The 15,255-nt window shown below is 39.0% G+C and overlaps 1 protein-coding gene across 1 annotated transcript in view; it reads right to left on the bottom strand.

The window, feature by feature from the left end:
- The window catches only part of LOC140228833 (uncharacterized), a 39,504-nt gene that overhangs the window by 6,688 nt on the left and 17,561 nt on the right, over positions 1-15,255 (bottom strand). Inside the window, exons 15-29 of the mRNA XM_072309106.1 lie at positions 14,698-14,847; positions 13,386-13,541; positions 11,452-11,646; positions 10,272-10,412; positions 9,694-9,792; positions 8,781-8,888; positions 8,214-8,318; positions 6,889-6,996; positions 5,598-5,744; positions 5,003-5,212; positions 3,849-3,956; positions 2,958-3,080; positions 1,744-1,854; positions 744-845; positions 326-433 (exon numbers count right to left, since the gene is read on the bottom strand). Coding sequence (XP_072165207.1) covers positions 326-433; positions 744-845; positions 1,744-1,854; positions 2,958-3,080; positions 3,849-3,956; positions 5,003-5,212; positions 5,598-5,744; positions 6,889-6,996; positions 8,214-8,318; positions 8,781-8,888; positions 9,694-9,792; positions 10,272-10,412; positions 11,452-11,646; positions 13,386-13,541; positions 14,698-14,847 — 1,971 coding nt within the window. The remainder of the gene's footprint in view (positions 1-325; positions 434-743; positions 846-1,743; positions 1,855-2,957; positions 3,081-3,848; positions 3,957-5,002; positions 5,213-5,597; positions 5,745-6,888; positions 6,997-8,213; positions 8,319-8,780; positions 8,889-9,693; positions 9,793-10,271; positions 10,413-11,451; positions 11,647-13,385; positions 13,542-14,697; positions 14,848-15,255) is intronic.

Raw genomic sequence — 15,255 nt, 5'->3', positions numbered from 1 at the left:
ATATACAATCAATTCTGCTTTTGGATAGTCAAATCCACTGCGACTGGGGCAGGCAATATTTGGCTTCTGTGGGGCCAATTGACACACGATTTCCATATCTTGATCTGAAAATTTTAATGTCGACTTTGGCATGAAATGGAGTTATGCCACTTATACTTATGTGTAGAACAGACTAAATGGTCTGGTAATGCTTTGTTATTCATCCTCTCCCCTCTAACTTCACACCAGACACTTAAACCCTGTCAAGACTAATCCATAAAAGAGTGTAAAGATACAATGTAATGTCCTTCATTTTCTCTCATGGTATCAAAGCCACAATTCTCACCTTGGTTCTTGCAAACACAAATTTCGCACCCTTGCTCGTCGGTGGCTAGGCCGTACGGACACTTGTGGGGACAAGTGAGAGCCACCGTGGGATCACACTTGGTGTCATCTGTAATTGAGATATGAAGGAATTCATTCATCGGTTAAGGTGATTAAATGCTGACCTTTACACTGTTCACAGCCTAGATAGACCATACAAAAACATACACTTTTGTCAACAAGAGTCATATACAACATTAGGTTACTATAGACCGATCTCACTGAGTGTCAATCTATAGATTCTTTCCTAACTAGTCATCATTGTCATCATTGTCGTTATTATCGAGACTACACTCACTCATTTGGTACAAGGATACATTCTGCTGATCTGGAAAAAGGATAAGATAATCACTTCATTCAGTGCTCCAATTGATTCTCACCAAAGATTCTGCATGCACAGATATCACAACCTCTGTCATCTGTGGCGTAACCATAGAGACATTGCAGGTCACAGGTCAACCGACTGATGTGGTAGCAACCAGCTATAAAGGTACGAAACACAGGCAATCACGTCAAATATAACCAAATATCTTGTAATGGTTTATGACTGACCAAGGCCCACTTTAAAAACAGATAAGATAAGTCAATCGGATTATCAAATTAGAGCAAAAGTTCTAGGAAAGTTTTCAGTACTGAACTAAGACTTCAGACATTGTTCTGGGAGGTGGCTGACATCATATGTTTTAAATGGTTTAATGTGATTATTCCCATACATTCCTTTTGATACACTGTACTGTATATGGACTGGCAAACCTTACACAGAGTCTCAAAACGCACTGCATCACAAGAAAGACATTGAAAGTCTGTTCGTGAAAACTGTACAATTCACATCAATGAAGTTGACCTTCAAGATTTCATTAAATCATTAATAGATTCCATAATATGACATTTGATATAAAGTGTAAGACACTCAGTCTCATTCATTTTCCTCACTTTAAACTGCATGCTTCTATAATAATGGATGCTGTGAATGCTGTCATGTGGCAACTGGTATATTATAAAACAAGGAAAAGTAGAAATTACGCGGTGCGTAATATATGTCCCTGCCGGAAGTAGCATTTTGTAGCAAAATGTACAATATAGGTCAAAAATCAAGGTCAAAGGTCATGACTGAAATTCTGTGTAGAAGTTTCAAAGCTCCCATGTAGTGCTATCATATAAAGCAAACAGAATCAAAATTGGCTCATAAATGACAGAGAAGTAGCAAATTGAAGATTTTGATCACACACGGACGCACACACGGACAGACGGACGGACACACGGACGGACACACACACATACGGAGCCCGTTTCATAGTCCCCTGCTCGAACTCGTTCGGCAGGGACAATTACTGGGAATGGTAGAGGGAGACATCCAGGGATGAAACAAGCTAGACTCACATTCCACCTGACAGAAACATATGGGGCAGCCCCGGGTATCCTTGGACAGGCCGTAGGGGCAGAGGAGCATCTGTGGACAGGTGTGGATGGTCAGTTCTGGACACACAATATCTGAAAGAATGTGAAATATGAGGTAGTTGGGCATGATATTAATCATCGTAAGTATATGTGTAGGCCTTTTAGCCTGGCCAAATACACCGAAAAGTAGATAAACACACAATATGATTTTACAATACTATAAATCACTACAGAAATGCAACATATTGCTATAATTGATCAAAGATGAAAAGAAGTTTGACCTCTGAGGTCTAACAAAGTTTGGTTACATGTATGCAAATATTTTACAGCCATGAAAAGAACAAAAAATATTGGGTAGGAGAGTAAATACGGTCACTACTTAATATTCAAGAGAAATTCATCATGCCACATTAGCAGATCACCAAAGGGTACATTAATATTTGAAGAAAGTATTTCCTAGATAATGAGTTGCTTTTAGAGGAGGGCAACTTTGCAAAGACTTTACCCTGCAAAAAGCCACATTTATTCTATTCATTCACAGTGGAGAGCAGGGTCCATGCACTTGCATACTCCAGAGCTAATACTATGAGATGGACACTTCTAATTAACACGCGACCATTTCAATGAATTTTGTCGTGTCAAGATTGCACTGGACAAACATGACCATGATTAAATACTGTGAATGTGTTCTCTCTCTCTCTTATGATAATAATTAGTAATTAACGAGTGGAGTAGGGAATATTCATGCTGTATATATCAATCAGTTATATCTCAGGTTTTTTTTTTTTTGTTTTTTTTTTTTTTTGTTTTTTGTTTTGTTTTTTTTTTTTGGGGGGGGGGGGGTTTGTTTTTTTTCACAACAAAAAGGGAACTGGCGGATGATCAGCATCATGTCAATTACCCCCACCCCTCCCCCGCCCCCATCTCAAAGTATGTCAAGGGCTACTGTAAAAAATGTTTAATTTTCACAAATTTCACAAATAACTGATGGGCCACAAATCTAACAACACACACACAAAAAAAAAAATATCACCATGTACAGAAAGGTGGCAAACTGATTAATATAATCGGTGTCAAAAAAAAAACAAACTAAAAACAACTCGTGAAAATGTCTGTCACCTCCTCGTTCATGAAAAGACCTGTACACAAAGTAACAGCTTCTACAGTAAGGAGAATCTTTAACCACTGTTCAGTACCTCCTGGTATGCAGGTACAAGTCTGACACCCCTGAGCATCATAGAGGTAGCCCCTGGTGCAGTTGTTGTCACACAGTACAGGTCTACATATGCGAAAGGATGTCACTGGAATGGGTATGTCAGCTGTTAAAGGTAATGACAGAAAAACATGAGTCTGAAATAATTCCTGATTGCTTTCAGCATATGCCCAAGTCACAGTTTAGTCCATCAAATATGGTTGGTTATGCCTTATCAAACTGAATACGTAAAGCATTATTAGTTTACTGACATGACTGGACATACTGCATTCATACCTGCCAACATTTCAAGATGAAATATCTTATTCGTGGATTGCAAAAATCTTATTTCATATGCAAACTGAAGTTAAAAATCTTACTTTCGGTCAAATCTTCAGAAAATACACATGAAAGGTATATCTAAATATTTTTTTAAAATCTGATTTCTCTGACAGAAAATCTGATTTTGCTATTTTTAACGTAAAAAATCTTACTGAATCTGATAAAATCTTACTAGTTGGCAAGTATGTGCATTTCTTACAAGTTAGTCAGGATGCATACTGGTATACCATCAAAATGATAGAGATAGGTAAGCAAATAAACAAGTAGGCGTATTGGTAAACAGATACATGGATTTGATAATTTACCAAATCATTTGAATTTCCACAACTTTCCAGGTTGATAAAAAGGTCAACTTTTTTTTTTCTGAAAACTGGACAGAAAATTTGCATAAATTTTGGATCTGTTTTAACATGTACATACTGACAATTTGAAACTGTGTTACACCTATATACAACTGTAAATTTGCAAGCATTAGCTTCAAGGCAACAAACTAATTGACTCGACATCCGGCCAAGCACATTCAGGATTCAGCTTTGCCATGGATTGAACTTACTCGGTTGCTTGCATTGACAGATTTCACAATCAGTGATGGGGTCAGTAGCGTACCCATAGGTGCAGAGTTTAGGGCAGTTTGTGGGTGTGATGACTGCACATACGGAGCCTGACAAAGGTTGAATTGACAGAAAGGCAAAGAAAAACAAATATCTAAATGGACAAATGAAAACTAAACAAGAACGTTGATTGTTTGAATGAGGGAAATCAGACAATCTGTTTAACAAAAAAAAAAAAAAAAAAATTCCTATTATTGTTCAAAAAAGAAGAAGTTATGAATTGTTAAATTTTTGGAATTGGAACGCTGGATAAGAAGATTACAACAATTTGTGATGTCACACATGGACAACGATAAAATAATTAAAATCCAAAAAATTTCATACTTTATGAAAAGTACACATAATTAACAACTACCTTCAACTTGGTATTGACATATGTTGAGATTAACAACATTCCCTTGGCCTTCTGAAAAGGGTATCAGGTCAGGTGCCTTTTCATTATGCTAAAAAATGAAAATATGTCAATTCCCATATGTAAGTGCACTCGGTAAATTACAAGTTCTACTCAAGACATCATGAAGGAAAAGAAAACAGCCGTGTGCTGACAATTACCAAGTCTCCACACTATACTCATTTGAGTCAACTTTGTATTCTTCAGGAAAATGAAATTGCATATCTAGCAATGACTAACAAGAGAGGATGGAAATGTTATTTTATTGTCTTGGTCTAATCTGTAGAATTTGTGATGTGTCTACACCTATGTATTAAAAACACAATTACAAATATAGCATGCAGGGGATGCTCATCTTGGTCAACAGATTTTGAACTCAATAGTCTCTCAAATGTTGGGCAAAGATGATTCATACATAAGTGAATGCCTTAGCACATTGTTGTGCAGGCACGTAACATCATATTTTACCCATAATTGCTTGATGTTCAACAAAGAGGGCTATGTCAACCCATTGAGGATGGACTGATTTTGCTACAACACGCTTTCCCATAGACACCTGCCCGAGTATACTCGGGACTCATCCTCAAGGAGTTAATAATTGTACTTTATGGAGATTCTCAGTACGGCATACAGAGTTTTAAAATGTTTAGGTATGTTTTCTGGGCAGGGCAAAGTGATAATTCATGATTAATCGATGGCACTCACTAATGTTCTTGCAGGCACAAATCTCACAACCGTCACTGTCTGTCGCTCGACCATGAGGGCAGTGTTGATGGCAGCCTTGTAGGGATGCAGGAATGCAAGCAATAGGTTGGCGACACTCACACATTGCACAGCCGCCGCGATCAGTGGCCAGGCCGTATGGGCAACTGGCCATGAGTGGACACTGCTGGTCAGTCATGGCTGGGCAGCCTTCTGGATAAAGGGAAAATGCTGATTTGGATGTTGGCTGGTCACAACAAATGATGCAATGATTTAAATTGCATACATTTTTCTGCATGCTGTAGAGGATTATCACACATTGTAAATGCAGGTATGGCATTCTTTTCTTCCAAGTCCTTAGATTCCATATACTCACAACATGAGGATAATCTATAATATCAGAATAATGAATTTCGAAAACTGACTTGCACAAACCTTTGATGTGTCATATGAAGTAAAAACCATATATTACAAAATAAGAATCATATTTACACACCGTCTGGTTGCCTTCATGTTGTGGAACCTTCAACCGATTTACTTTTTTTATTTTTTTTTTACATTGCACATTTAATTCCTCAGACCAACCAATTAAACTTACCCAGTTTACGGCAAGCGCATATCTCACAACCCTGGTCAGTGGCGTAGCCGTCGGGACACACGAGGGCGCAGTTCTCAGATGTGATGGGTTGGCATGGTGACCCCCTCATGGATTGGAAGAGAAAGAAATCCTTTCGGGGTTCTACAGCTACGAAGAAATATGAAGCCACACAAAAAGGAGATTAGTAATTAATTATTTTCTCCTTCAATAAACAAGGAAAAGTAGAAATTACGTGGTGCGTAATATATGTCCCCGCCGGAAGTAGCATTTTGTAACAAAATGTGCAATATAGGTAAAAAATCAAGGTCAAAGGTCAAAGAAGTCAAAGGTCAAAATTCTGTGTAGAAGTTTTGAAGCCCTCACCTAGTGCCATCACATAAAGCAAATGGAATCGAAATTGGGTTAGAAATGGCGAAGGAGTAGCATTTTGTAGCAAAATGCACAATATAGGTCAAAAATCAAGGTCAAAGGTCAAAGAAGTCAAAGGTCAAAATTCTGTGTAGAAGTTTTGAAGCCCTCAACTAGTGCCATCATATAAAGCAAACAGAATCGAAATCGGGTTAGAAATGGCGAAGGAGTAGCATTTTGTAGCAAAATGTACAATATAGGTCAAAAATCAAGGTCAAAGGTCAAAGGTCAAAATTCTGTGTAGAAGTTTTGAAGCCCTCACCTAGTGCCATCACATAAAGCAAACGGAATCAAAATCGGGTTAGAAATGGCGAAGGAGTAGCATTTTGTAGCAAAATGTACAATATAGGTCAAAGGTCAAGGTCAAAGGTCACAACTGAAATTCTGTGTAGAAGTTTTAAAGCTCCCATGTAGTGCTATCATATAAAGCAAACAGAATCAAAATTGGCTCATAAATGACAGAGAAGTAGCAAATTGAACATTTTGATCACACACGGACGCACACACGGACGCACGGACGGACACACGGACGGACGCACGGACGCACGGACGGACACGCACACGTACGGAGCCCGTTTCATAGTCCCCTGCTCGAACTCGTTCGGCGGGGACAAAAATGCACTCTACACGCTCTGATCTGTGAATAGCAGAGTCAACATACACGTACATTGTACACTGTACCTCATACATACATGTATGTAAATCAACAGCAGTTTCATGAAAAATTCCACACAGCAGACTGTGATACAATTGTACTTTCTTTTTTATATTTGCAATTTTTTCAAGCTAATTAAGATTTATCTTTACTCACATTGTCTGGTTAAAAAAACTAAACAAAAACAAAAACAAAACAAAACAAAACAAAATCACTAAATCTGCTCACTTTGAACTTTACAGGCACATATACGACAGCCATTGGAGTCTGTGGCCAGACCATGTAGACAGATCTTGGGGCAAGTATGACTGGACACCAGTGTGTTACACTCATCATCTAGAAATCCAAAGTGGATACATAGTATTACACATTGTACATGAAACACTGTTCCTATTCTTTAATCAGGACTTGGGTATATGCGAATATTGCTTTGACAAGACAATATCAAGGTTACATTTCCAAGGAATGATATTTTTAACACTTATACAAAGCATACATTTTACCTGATATTAATACAAATAATACCTTTGTAAATCTATCTCATTGGAGCAGGAAAATTCAGTAGATTAAAAACAAATATGCATCCATGAGTAATGAATAACCACTTAGCAGTAATAATGAAATCTAGGTGTATGCAAGAGTAATTCACACAGGTGAAACATGCTGATTTTGACACTTGTACCTCTTAATGTCGCTGTTATCAAAACAAACTGTCTTCCACAAGTAATGGAAAATTTTATCATACAGGTACACATACATATACATAGTCTGAGCTTGTTTGGGCTTTGTAAATGTATGGGAGTAATAACAACATGAAGTGAAACCCTATGAAGCTGACTCAATTTCCAATCTCTTTCAACTGGGAAAAAAAAATTCATTACCAAAGGCCTGTGATTTGAAAATAATCATGCTTACAGAATCTGTCCAATGCTATGAAGTGCAATCAACGATTGATCATATTCATACACAATGAAGGTTTGAATTTGAACAAAGTTGGGACATGACTGATTGACTGATCTGCTATTCAAAAGATCGATTACTTGAATATCTGTTTAAAAAAATAATAATAATAACAGGCCGGACAGATAGATTGATGGACGGACTGTTCGACTGATGGACGAACTGACTGACTGACTGATGGACGAACTGACTGACTGACTGATGGACGAACTGACTGACTGACTGATGGACGAACTGACTGACTGACCCTATGGACGAACTGACTGACTGACTGATGGACGAACTGACTGACTGACTGATGGACGAACTGACTGACTGACTGACGGACGAACTGACTGACTGACTGACGGACGAACTGACTGACTGACTGACGGACGAACTGACTGACTGACTGACTGACTGACTGACTGACTGACTGACTGACTGACTGACTGACTGACTGATTGATTGATTGATTGATTGATTGATTGATTGATTGAATATATCATTGATGGTATGCATCATTCATGCATGCATTCACTGCTTGTTAACCATGCCAAATCACATATCACAGAGCAATTAGAACTTCATGTATTGTGACATTTTGCACACACCTGGTTTTGTGCATTTGCATATCTCACAGCCATTCCCATCAGTGGCAAAACCCCTCTGGCACCTCAGCTGGCAAGTGTCCCTCGTCATCACAGGGCAGTCATTTCCTAGGGGAGTGTGTACAGATGTTTGAATGCCACCCATACAAACTGATCACAAGCTGCACAATGGCAATGTAACCATCGTATCAAGGGTTCCACATTGTCAAGTTGACCGTGTGTGTAGCGAGCCAACATCCATATTCCCCAAGTATCCATGGCGCGATCAGCCATAGTTTGCAGACAGATAATTATGACAAATGGATGAATATAAACTTTTCTACTCTGACACGTTGCTGCTTCAAATTCGCACAAAGATTGTTCAGCGGTTTATACATCACCTTCTTGTCTAGATATTGTGTTCATAATTATTCCTAACAAAGCTCCATAAATTTCTCATCACTGTCAGATATTTTGTATGTCATCTTCAACGTGAACTGGAGATACATTTGAAGTCTAAGATGCCTTGTTTACGAGAGTATGTTTAACACAAAAAAAAGGGAGAAGAAAGAATTGACCTGATAGTCTTACTCTGTGGCTGGCATGCACAGGGTGGGCAGTCCTGATGGTCAGCCAGAGATTCCTGCAAGCAGTGATCTGGACAACGGCTGACCGGACAGTGCAGCCCTTCTGTTCCATCTGCATACCAGATATATGGCAACAAATAAAAACTGGACTTGCTGACCTTGAGACAAGAACACATTAATTGTTGCTACAAGTGTGTATTGTTCCCTGTTCGGCATATCCATTGATATACTTTTTCTTTCACTGATTAGCACAGTTGTCCAGATACATGATAATATCTGTCCAAATGAATGGGATCACTTGGTCTCACTAATTAATTTTACAATATCATGTCCACAACAAAATGATTGTGGCAATGTTTCACCTGCTTTGGTTTGTCCAACTGCCTTTCACAATCAAGTGCATTGTTGTTTGTTTATTTGTATGGGAATTAGTAATATGTACATTAAATAGGCTAATGAATGACTGCAAAGTAAATGGGCACACAGCAGATTACATGATGATAAAACATGTGGATGTCGATCAAATTCTCTGCTCTGTACAGATTTGCAGCACAGTAGTAATCCTTTTGAGAGGGCATTTCGGTGATATCTGATCAGATCATTATCATTACAGAGTCACTGGCTTTGAATTTAAACCAAGCTTCTCTTTTTTTTTTTAAAGGCAGCAATTCATACCTCCCAGGATATATTCAACCCACCATTTAGCAAATCACAAAAAGGTCTTAAAAGACATAGATTTGATTTAAGATTCCCAAATTCATACAAAATTGCAGTGATCCATCTCATGAAACATCTTGCATAATCTCATATACCCGAAAATTCATCCAAGGTCTGAACACAAAAAAATCAGGATATTGGAGTTCCACACTCTAACACATAGCAGAAAAAGAGTAAAGGTTACCCACAATGCCACATACCTCTCTGGTGACACCTACAAACATCGCAACCCTTGCGGTTGGTGGCATATCCCAGAGGACAGTACAGGCCGCATGTCTCAAGTGGGGTGCACTCGTGTTCTGCCCACCGAAATTGTGAAACAGCACATCAATTCATAAATGTTGTAGGTACAAGAACACAAGTGATGGTGGAATAAGTCTTGCTTCATAAAAGAAAAACAAAATCTTATGCTCTCCATGTACATACTGAAAGCAAGTCAAATACATGTTTGTATGTATGTATGTAATGTACATGAAATGCAGAATTTACCTTTCGTTTCAATTCATTCTATACTTTTCAATTTAATTTATATAATTACGACAAATTGCTTCCGCAAAGCTGTTCTTCTGCAAATTTGTTAAATACATTGTACAATAATAGATTACCGGTAGATGACATAACTCAAGTTACATTGTACAAAAGAAAACAATAAAAGTACAATGACAAATATCTAAACATTAAACAAGATCAAAGTGAAAATACAGCAAATTAAAGTCCACTACTCAAGTATTTCCAGTCAGTTATGTTAACGTGTGACGGACATCACAGTTTACAGTACCTTCAGGTTTACACCTGCACACCACACACCCTAGGGAGTCTGTGGCAAAGCCCCTGCTGCAGTTGAGCAGACATGTGCTGTGGTCCAGTGGGAGGCAGATGGGGTGATTAAGGAACTCCCTAATCCCTCTTGTTGGTTTGACTGTTTTCGATGAATGACAGTGACCAATAAAATGGCAGTAAAACACACTGCATCCCATCTTAGAGTCCAACGGACAAGGACTTCTACATGGTTACAATCCCAAGACAATTTTTATCCAGGAAATAATCCTCCTCCCCACCTAGAGAATGAACAAACAAAACAAAAATCTCCCATGCATTGCAGAAAGTACAGATTATTGCCTCCACTCATAGAAGTTCAAGAAAATAACATTCTTGTTAAGTAGTTATCAAGAGAGAACTGTAATTGTGATCCACACAGGAACAGACCTAGAGGTCAACAGTTCTGGTGGCATTGAGCCACAGAGTGTGTTTCTTTAATATTCGGTGTGTTGCTTTAATATTTGGTGTGTTGCTTTAATATCCTGGAACCAGTGGATGGATATAACAAAACTAATATAAAAGGTACCCTCCCCCTCCCCCCCCCCCCCCCATAAGACTAAGATATAATGTCACAGCACTCCACGTATCAACAAAGCTTAAACCCTATGCCGCACTGTTTGCATACACTTCTCTTGTTTTTTCTCTCTTTTTTTTACATTGAAAACTGGCATGGTTTTTTCTTGAAAACCACACATAATCTAAATACATGTACCATAGAGGTACAAGAGAGGTTTGTTTTTAAGTCATGAAATGGAAAAGTCAAATGGGGAGTAACAGAAACTTGTCCGAGAAAAAAAAAAAGTTTTCAGAAGTTTTCAATGTCATTCATGTAAACACAAATAGCTCTTCTTCTCTGGGACTAAAGCCTTTACTGAGGTAAAGAAAACATTGCATTCATGAATTTCATATTGAGATGTTCACTCCGTGTCCATCTGCTATTCTATCTGCAAGCAACAAACAGGGTTCAAGTTTTCACATCACTCCATGACCCCCCCCCCCCCCCCCCCCCCAATATAACAAAAATGCTTGAATACACTAAAATACCTTCATTATCACAGAATTACTGACTGGAAACGCTGCAGCCATCTCAGATGACAGTTTTACTTTCGGCCATGAAGAGTTACGATAGATCACCTCACCTGCTCGTTTGCAATGGCACATCTTGCACCCCACCCGGTCCGTGGCGTAGCCATGGGGGCAGTCGAGGGGGCACTTGCTCAGTTGGGTGTGGCACCGCCTGCTGCACCGGCAGATCTCACACTGCAGGGTGTTGGTGGCGTAGCCGTGGGAGCAGGTGCGACCACATGTCTCTGAGATGTCCCTGCAGGGCGCATCTACAGGTTACATGAAAAGACCAGAGGGCGCTTTTCACGAAGTTCCACAAGTTCTGTTTGGATCTTGTGCTTCGGCAGAGTTTATTCCTTAATTCTTTGTATGCCACGGTGTAAGCCTGTGTGCTGCATCATTCTGAGCCCTCAACACAGGAGCACTTTTGGGAAACTATTCACCTGTTTTCCAAAGCCTTGTAACTTTCAACGGAAGAGTGTATGCTAGAAATGCAGTACAGCAAAATTGTAGTGAAAAACTGCAAGCTTTGCTGTGGTGTATATTTTACAACAAAGCCCTGGCTACTTTTCTTGCAAAATGCCAGTATTCAAAACATAATCCCAAAGCAGACTGCAAAATTGTATTCTTGGTCATAATTACACATACACTGTGTTTTGTAGGCCCGGGAAGCATGACATGTTGATGACACAATCTTGATAGGAAATCAGAATTTATTTGAAAATTTTTTTATAGAACATCGCTATTCAGTCACTACGCACATCAAGCTATATACACTGTATGTGAGGGATTAAATTACACGTGACCCTTTTAATGTACTGTGGCATATTGCAATTTATCGACTGGCTTGTGTGTGGTTGTGCCCTTATGCAAATATACAAATTTAGCACGTCATCTACAGGTTTTGGCATTTGAACATGGTATACAAAGGGTTAATGGGTAAGCACTTGAGAATAAAACCCTGATTTAGATTTAAACAGAGTTGGATTGAATAGTAGTCACTGATATATTCATGTGAACATTGGTGAACATGTGATGTTGAAATCACAACTCTACATGGGTATCTGCCCATGAATAAGTTCATATCTACCTCTGACGGTGTATGTCAATATGGCAAAGGTACATGCAGTTGTAAAAGTTTTTTCTTCTTCTTCTTTCAGAAATACTTTGAAAATACAGATTGGCACTGATAATGGCTGCCAGAATGCATCGGTAGATGTATCATTGTCAAAGCTTACAAATGCACACACTTGTACATCTACATAATTACATCACACAAATCACAGTTTACTGAAGATTCCTTACATAGGTAAAGATGTATCAATTGTATATGAAAAATTAATCTCACGTATACTAATACTCTTAAAAAAAAGACACATATAAAGTAATTATTTTCCTTTTTCTTGAGGAGCTTGCTTCCTAAGATATCTAATGTATAAAAAAAAAAACAATTTGGAAAATGGTTTACAATAAACTGTATAGAAATTGTCCTTTAATGTTTCTTTCTTCACACACACACACACACATACACACACACACAAATGCTCCAGTTTTGTACGGTTTTGGCTCTTTTATGGTGAGCTACATGTGCTCTTCTCAAAAAGATTTTGAGCCTACTGCTGCTAACTTTATCTCACAATACACACACTCACACACACCACACATTGTACTGTTTAGGGTTTCTTTTTTTTCATCTTCCTGGCACATCCCAACCCCGTGTCAAATGAAGCTTTCATACATGCACAAGTGTATGTCTGTATAAAAATGGGGAAAGCTGTCCAACATACATTTCATATTCTCTCTTGCACCGTTTAACTCTCAATCAATCTATAGTTTTCCAGATGCCAGAGGTCAGGGGGCATTTCATGATGCATTTTGTCAGATATTTTTTTTTTCTGACAAACTGTTATAAGCTATTGAAATCCATGCATCTGATTGGCTGAGAGCAAATTAGTCAACAAAATGCTTCATGAAATGCCCCCCAGGTCGGACCACTTATCGATCTAACCTTCATGGGCCCTGGCGATGGGCAGACATTGGTTGGAGCAGCCATCAAAGCAGCACTTCCGGGCCAAGGGGCAGTCTTGGTCCACGAGGCATTCCGTCTGGCGGGCCGGGCATCCCAAGCCAGTGAACCGCATGAGGGGACAGTGGCCACTTCTCTCTGTATGGAGAGCGAGAGGAGGATAGCCAACTTTCAGGTGAGTGGTTTTGATTTGCTCAGAATTCCTCTTCTCTTAACTCTTTATGTGCCATGCTAGAAACCCCCTGAGTGCCACATTATTCCGAGACACCTAGGTAGTCATACTTTGAGAAAACATTTTGCTTTTCAAATGTATGTAACTTTGAAAAATTTATGTTGAGCTGGTCATGTAGTGCGCAGAGTTGTACAGAAAATGCCAAGCTTTGCTTTGATGTAATTTGCATGTCAAATCTATGATTTTCATTTTCTTTCAAATGACCAGTAGCTACATTACAGTAAAGGCCTGACTTTTGCACACAAAACAGTGGTAGAAACTTAGAATTTACACGCATATCCAGCAGGGAACACCGATTAATAGCCAATTACCACATAAAATGCAAGCTAAATATGAGAGGAAAGGAATCACGAGAAACGCTTTCATTGTTCTGTGGCATTTGGCGATTTGTCGACCGGTTTTGGCGGGTTTGTGCATTTGAGCAGAATATGTTAAGTTGGCACGCTGTCGACCGAGTCGGCCGTGCGAATGTGGCACATAAAGAGTTAAAGGCAAAGGAATCACCTCAGTGTGGCCCTGATATGGAAGGTTTCGTCTTTGGATATCTTGAAAGAGGACACAATTATTATCTACTAGGAAGCAATGTTTGAATATACAGTGTGTATATCATCAGTATTTAGTGTCTAAAAGGATTGAAAGAAAGGTATGTGCTTGCAAACTAGAGCTTAAAAATATACTTATAAATGCATTCTCATCTTTATCTATTACCACCTTAATTGTACATTACATGATTCAGAGTGTGCTGTAAAGCAGAAATTTCTAATTTTGAGTAAGTCTAGTGGTGAATTAAGGCATTGTCATTGTAATTCTCTGAGAAGAAATTCTGAATTGAGCACCACTAGTGAAGTAGTCTCTCTATAAAAAAAATTAAAAAAAAACAACTAGTCTTGATTACTGGCTACAAAAGAATAAACATCTTACTGACATCTGACATGCTTCCTTTGAACATCAAAATATTCCGGCGCTACTACTGTGAGAGAACAGTGAAGTTATAAACTAATTCTGTGCACGATTACCGTCAAACACTTCATGAAAAGCATTTCAAAGTTAACGCTGTAGTACCTTCTAAGTGTGGCAATAAGCACATCTTGAAACCCGCCACTGGGCAACACTTGTCGTTTCCTGGACAGTCGTAATCAAATATGCACTGGGCCACCAGAGGGCGCTGTGAATATTGACTTTCGCCATACGTCGGGCACTGCCCACTCTTTTCTGTTCCGCCACAGTGACAGGGGGAGGAAGAGATATCAAAATATGGAATAATGATTCATAAATCATGGTATGCATCAGTAATGTGTCACTTGTGTTACCCTGTTATTGAAAATTACAGCCATAACAGTGTAGAAAACTGCGAACAGGATGATTTGGCTAAAAAAGTAAACAAACATTGTTAAACACGAGACCTGCAGGTCTAGCACTCACCTGAGCGTTGCACTAAGCATAGCCTTAGCCTTGGTATTCTACCTGAGGCAAATTATCTTTAAAATCTTGAAATTCAGGGATTCCTGAAAGCCTCCTGGACATCAACCCCCCCCCCCCCCTCAAGTTTTGAGTACCTGGGCCTTGCCCAATGGTCAGCCTGGGGGCACATCCTAGGGCACTTCTTTAGTTATTTCTTTT

Source organism: Diadema setosum, chromosome 5, assembly GCF_964275005.1.
Source record: "Diadema setosum chromosome 5, eeDiaSeto1, whole genome shotgun sequence".
In the NCBI taxonomy this organism is placed as follows: domain Eukaryota; kingdom Metazoa; phylum Echinodermata; class Echinoidea; order Diadematoida; family Diadematidae; genus Diadema; species Diadema setosum.
Note: the sequence above shows the minus strand (reverse complement) of the source record. Positions and strands in the feature narration are given on the sequence as shown.